The sequence below is a fragment of the Rhincodon typus genome, chromosome 17, assembly GCF_021869965.1.
Source record: "Rhincodon typus isolate 14 chromosome 17, sRhiTyp1.1, whole genome shotgun sequence".
NCBI lineage: Eukaryota > Metazoa > Chordata > Chondrichthyes > Orectolobiformes > Rhincodontidae > Rhincodon > Rhincodon typus.
In genome coordinates, this window is record NC_063348.1 from 36,081,844 (window position 1) to 36,087,843 (window position 6,000).

General features: G+C 38.0%; 1 protein-coding gene across 6 annotated transcripts in view; it reads left to right on the top strand.

The window, feature by feature from the left end:
• The window catches only part of tead1b (TEA domain family member 1b), a 191,112-nt gene extending 185,800 nt beyond the window's left edge, over positions 1–5,312 (top strand). For all 6 annotated transcript variants that reach the window (XM_048606803.1, XM_048606807.1, XM_048606802.1 and 3 more), the window contains one exon: positions 30–5,312. In XM_048606803.1, the coding sequence (XP_048462760.1) occupies positions 30–143 (114 nt within the window). In that variant the 3' untranslated portion in view covers positions 144–5,312. The remainder of the gene's footprint in view (positions 1–29) is intronic.
• The last annotated feature ends 688 nt before the right edge of the window (positions 5,313–6,000 follow it).

Below are 6,000 nucleotides of genomic sequence, written 5' to 3' on the forward strand. Positions count from 1 at the left end.
GCTATGGTTTTATTGTTTGTTTGCCATAGGTGGTAACAAACAGGGATACACAGGAGACGCTTCTGTGCATGGCGTGTGTTTTTGAGGTCTCAACCAGCGAACATGGAGCACAGCATCACACCTATCGGCTTATGAAGGAGTAGTCCTCGGAAGATTCATTCCCTTCTGGAGAGAAAAGAAACACACAGCTGCAGCTCAATAGACTTAAAACCTCATTACATGTGGCAGTGCCTCAAATCAATTGATACACCAAGAACACATCTGAGTTTTGATGTGGGTAGCCTTTTTAATGTGTGTGAGTGTGAGCGTGTGTGTATATGTACATCAACAGCTGTGAATTATGGTACCTTGTGATAGCTTTTTATATTGAATTCCATGTGCTTCAAAATGTTTTTTTAAAGAAAAATGCCTGTTTGTTGGATACTACATTATGAAAATTGGACTGTCATGTCTGAAAAAATTTCTTTTAGTAATTGTGGGAGTGTCGCCTAGTCAGTACAGGTTTTTCTGTGGCAACAGAAGATACAAAAAAAGAGAACATAATGATTGTAGACACAATGCATTTAACTGTGGGATGACTGTCTGCCTATGTAAAGATAATTTATTTAAAGAGGTTTTTTTCCAAAGATGGTATATTCACAGGTATATATTTATCAAGATGTGAATATGCAGGAGATAGCATCAGGATGAAGTTCGTGGCTTCAAGTCAACAGGTTTTGCAATGTTGGTGAGAGAATGTCAGTCATTTAACAGTCACCAGATCTATTTGCTTTCAGGTTCCTTTTTTTAGTAAAAACAAAAACACACACTCCTTATTTTTTAGATGTTATTTAAATTGGAATACATAACATGCAATACTAACTAAATGGAAAATTCAATCAACACCTATAGTAAAAGTCGCCAAACAATCTTCAAAATGACAGTAGATGCTACGTTTTTAGAACTGAGAGGGCAGACCCGCAACAGAAGTATATCCATTATTGATTGGTTGATTCAATCAGTTTCAACCACTTGATGTGACAATATTCTTCAGTAATATCTTCAGAGAATGCACAATTTTTAAAAACTTTTTATTTGCAGCAAAAACGATGTTATTTTCAGAGCCTTGTTAGAGGTAGCTTCCCAAACATGTGTAAATGCAAAACTGTTCAGGCACTACGAAGTTTCTGAAGATTCAAGCTCTTTGCTTTGCGAATATACATGTAAACGTTAAAATCAGAGTTCTGATATGTAAAGATAAAAAAGTTCACTTTTCACAGGAAAAACCAAGAATTTGTCCACCTGGCCCTTTCCGACCCACAAATAAGTCTTAGCTCAGTCCTGGTGATAGTTTGCAGGGGATTTATATTTGTATACAGATAGGTGGAGTATTCTCTTAGATCCTGGATCAGGATGAAATGGGGGCTTTCTAATACCAAAATAAAACAGTGACCATATGACAATTTTTGATGAGAATACTGTGAAGTAGAAAAAACAGCACAGTGTGTTAGTACATTTCTATAATTCTATTTTGTAATAGTCTTTGGAAATTTACTTTGGAAAAAGAAAGTGTATTTTTTGCGCCTGGGAGAAGTGAATGTTTAGAAAAACCACAGGGAGTTAGTTCAGTGCTCAAAAATATGGTCCCAATTTATGTTTGTAAAGTTGCTCCCTTCAAGAGGCTTGCAAGTGAACCAGTGTGATTTGTGTTCTTGAGTTGATGATTGGTTCGGTGGTGTTTATTTCTGTGGGCTAAAAGAAACTGCCAGCAAGAATTGAGCAGCATTACATTCAGGCATACAAGGGGACTAAAGAGGTTTCTCTGTCCTGAGCACTTGATTCCTTTCGAGATGCGAAATACTCTTGTGGGCTGTCTCAGTTTTTCTTGTGTTTCAACTTTGGTACTTGCATGTGTAACCAGATGTGCATTTTCCACGTTAACTCAGCAGGTAAGGTAATGATCATGTAAACAAACCAGTTTAATGTGTCGGCTTTTGGATTTAAGTTGGAACTTCTGTAATTCGAAATATTTGGCAGTGGCACAGTCACTAATTGTTCATTTTTAGGGACTTGAGAAAATGCCATGGTTTTAAAGCATTTTGTCTTCACACAATTAAACTTGTAAATGAAAAACACTGTTGTGATCACAGTTCATTGTAAGAAATCAGTGAAATCCAAATAAGATGTTATTGAGGCTGAGAGTTCTTTCCTATGCTGGAAGTTTCTAATACGTTATTAGTAACGTTTTTTCCTGATATAATTTTAATTCAGTGCTGCCAAAGCGTAGATTAATCAGTGCCTTAATAGCATACAATGGGAAATACAGACCACCCGTAGGTCTACATGTTTAAATTGGAGAATTTGTGCTTTGAGATTTGTTATGTGCTATGTCTTGTCACTTGGTAGTTTCCAATATACCTGTCTTGTGATTGGTGAATCCAAACACATTTTAAAGGTATTTTGAGAAGTTGTTACTTAAAGTGCATTACATTGTTGCACCAACTATATGCCAGTGACAGATGATCACTTTCAATTCAGTCAAACAAGGACCTTATTTCACAGTTTGGAATACAACCAGCACAAAACAGATTGTAAGTGTAGCGAGCTGTTTTGTCACATGCCTTTACTAACTAATGACCAAATAACGATCTTCATACATTTCCTGCACTCCAGCACGTAAGTGCCTTTGTTTTCTGATATTCCAGCCTAGAAAAGATCTGTGTTCAGTCAAGTGAAAAACAAATTGTGTGCAGACCAGAAACCAAATAAGAAATAAATGTGATCACCTTTAATGCCTTTTACTGAGCTGAGTATTGCAAGCAAATTGAAATGGAATAAATCTGATGTTGACATTTAGAAGTGTGTTCAGAGAAATAAGATGAATTCAAAAAGGTTAAAAAATTGTACAGCGGAAGCAAAAAAAAACAAAATTATTGTAATTTATTTTTTTAGCGTATGTTGTAAAGTTTGAATCTTAGTGGATTTTCACAGTTGTATGAGAAATCCTGAAAAGATTATTGGATAAAACTTTGCAGTACTGTATCAGCATCAAGATTGCATGGATACAGTGCCTGTTGTGGAAGTAGGAGAATCTTTGGATTGTATATTAAATGATCCTGATTAAGTTATCCTTTTAAGAAATATACAGTGCTCACCTCCAACATCATGTAACTACAGATTAAGTATTGTTTTTATTTTACATAAAAATAGGTAGAATATACAGCACAAATACAAACCCTTGGCCACAACCAACCCAACCAGCTTCCTTCATCTCACATCTTTTCATCCAGTTAGCGGATCCTTGTATTCCTTTCTCTTTTGTGTTATTACCCAACATGCCCAATATATCTGTCTGTTCACCCACTTTCTGTTGTAGTAAAGTCCACATTCTGTCACCACTCTCTGGGTGAAGAATTTTCTCCCGAATTCCCTGTTGAATTTATTGGTAATTACCCAGAGCAGATTGGGTAATAAATATATCAGGGTCATTCATAATTTTGAAAACCTTTTATTGAATCTTACTTTAGCATTCTCCACCCTAAGGAGAACAATCCTAGCTTCTCCGTTCTCTCATAATAATCTGAAGTCCCTGAACCCAGTTACCATTATTTTGAATCTTGTCTTCGGACTGACCAATGGACTGTTTAATCCATGAGCAATCAGGTCTAGATTTAGTTAGCAGTAGTTTTGTGTTCTTCCTATGTGCTGTTGATCTTTATCAATATCTATCTGGAGATTCCACCCATCACAGCAATGACTTGGATCTTGATGGATGTGTATTCACTTGGGTTTTAAGGTTGGAAGATGCGTGGCTCTTTGTGTTTGCATAGAGTCTGCAGCACAGAAGCAGGCCATTTAGCCAATCGATTGGTGCTTGTGTTTATGCTTCACAACAGCCTCCTCACACCAATCATCTTCTAAACCTATCATCATGTTCTTCTATTCTTTTCTCTTTCGTCTGTTTATCTAGCTCCTCCTAAATACCCCTGTGCTGTACACCTCAACTAATTCCTGTGATAGCAAGTTCTTCATTCTTATCACTCCTGTAATCTGGACTTTTCACAAGCAGAAACATTATCCCTACATTGACTGTCGTGAACTCCTCAAACATGTTAAAGACCTCCTATAGCATTGCCTCTGAGCTTTCCCTATTCTATAGCATGATGGAAATCATTGTCCATTATTGATTGGATAGGTGTAATTTCCAGAGTACATGAAGTGTACTCAGAAATCCTGGGAATTCTGGTTCAGAGCGTCCTATTTGACAATTTGTCAGATATTGTGAGTGCTTTCTATCTTTGAGCTTAAAGAAAGAACAACTTAAATACACTTATACAGTGTTTTTTATGACCACTGAATGTTCCAAAGGGCTTTACAACCAATAAAGTAATGTTGGAAATGCAGCAGTCAATTTATTTACAACAGGTTCCCCACAAACAGCAATGTGTCCATGGCCAGGTAAGATGTTTTAGAGATGCTGATTGAGTGACATGTATTCGTTAGGATTCTGGGGATAATTCCACTGCTGTTCTTCAGAATCATGCCATGGTATATTTTATGTCCACCTGAGATGGAGGGGTGGGTTTCAGTTTTAACCTTGTTCCTACAAGAAACAAATCAGGAATGTGTTGGAATACTCTCCATTTGCTTGGATGAGTGAAGTTTTGCCAACAACGAAGTAGCTCCAGAACATTCAGGACAAATCAATTATTGTGATTGACACCCTGTTCACCACTTTAACCGTTCATTGCACCACCAGCTTGTGGTGGTAACTGTGTATGGCATCTGCCACTTGCACTGTAGCAACTTATAAAGAATAATTCGACAGCACCTTTGAAAGTCCACAATGCCGATCTCTTAGAAATATAAAGGCATCAGATATGTGGGAACATGTCCAGCTGCAGGTTCCCGTCCGAGTTAATTCATCCTGATTTGGAATTATATTGTCATTCCTTCACTGTCGTGGAGTCAAAATCCTGGAACTTTAGCCCTGACAGCACTATGGATGTCACCTACTCCTCAAGGTGTGTAGCGGATTAAGGCAGCTGCTCAAAGGGAATAATGGATGGGAAACAAATGCTGGCATAGTCACAATTCTCACATCCCGTGAGAAAAAAAAGACTTAGTGACAGGGCAGCACCCCCTTTGCATGTACTGCTAGCAAATAATTTTTGTACTTAAGTTGCTGGATGGGACTTGAACCTGGAACTTTGTGATTTTGTGGTGAGAATGCTCTTGAGTGAATCTTTTGGAGGGGACATGGGAGGACAAAAAGCAGAGAAAACCTCAAAGTCAACCATAAATCACCCCCCTCAACGCCCCCCCCCCCCCCCCCCCCCACCTCTCCCCATTGCTGATGTGGAATAAACCACAGGAAGCAATCAGAAGCTTTTGCAGCCCTTTCCAATGTAGCAGGGAAGCACTATGAGGAGTGTGCATAGATGCAGACCCCTAATGTAGAGAGGTAAACTTCCCAATATGTTTCATATTACATGCTACAGTAGATACTGTGGCTATGACAATGACTTTAGAACAGCTGGGCAATACAATATAAGTGATGACACTACGAGAAAAACAGCTGAAAATTAAGGATCTGTTTGGATGAATTTTGAATTCTTTTAAAGCCTCATTCCTGTTCCTTCTGTCAACTCATGAACCAGAAAAATGTTTTATTTAATCACTAGTTATATGCATTTTGGAGGTCTGCAGTCCTTTTTCTATGTCCGGAATAACATTTGTGTTTCAGATCTATTGTGTGAGGCTTTTCAAATTAAAAGTGAATCTGTTCACAGGAGTGGCACACAGACATGAAGACGCACACACTCAGACATATTTGTGCATGACGACACAAAGACAGATGCTTGCACACGTGCACAACTCAAGTAGTTGAGGTCTCAATGATTGAAAAATACAAAACAAGCCTTATTCGTATACGTAAACTGTTAGTCACTATGCTATTTTGACAAGTAGCATATTGTGAGGGCATGGGGGAGGTGATGAATGATTACTGTAGTTCTTTAA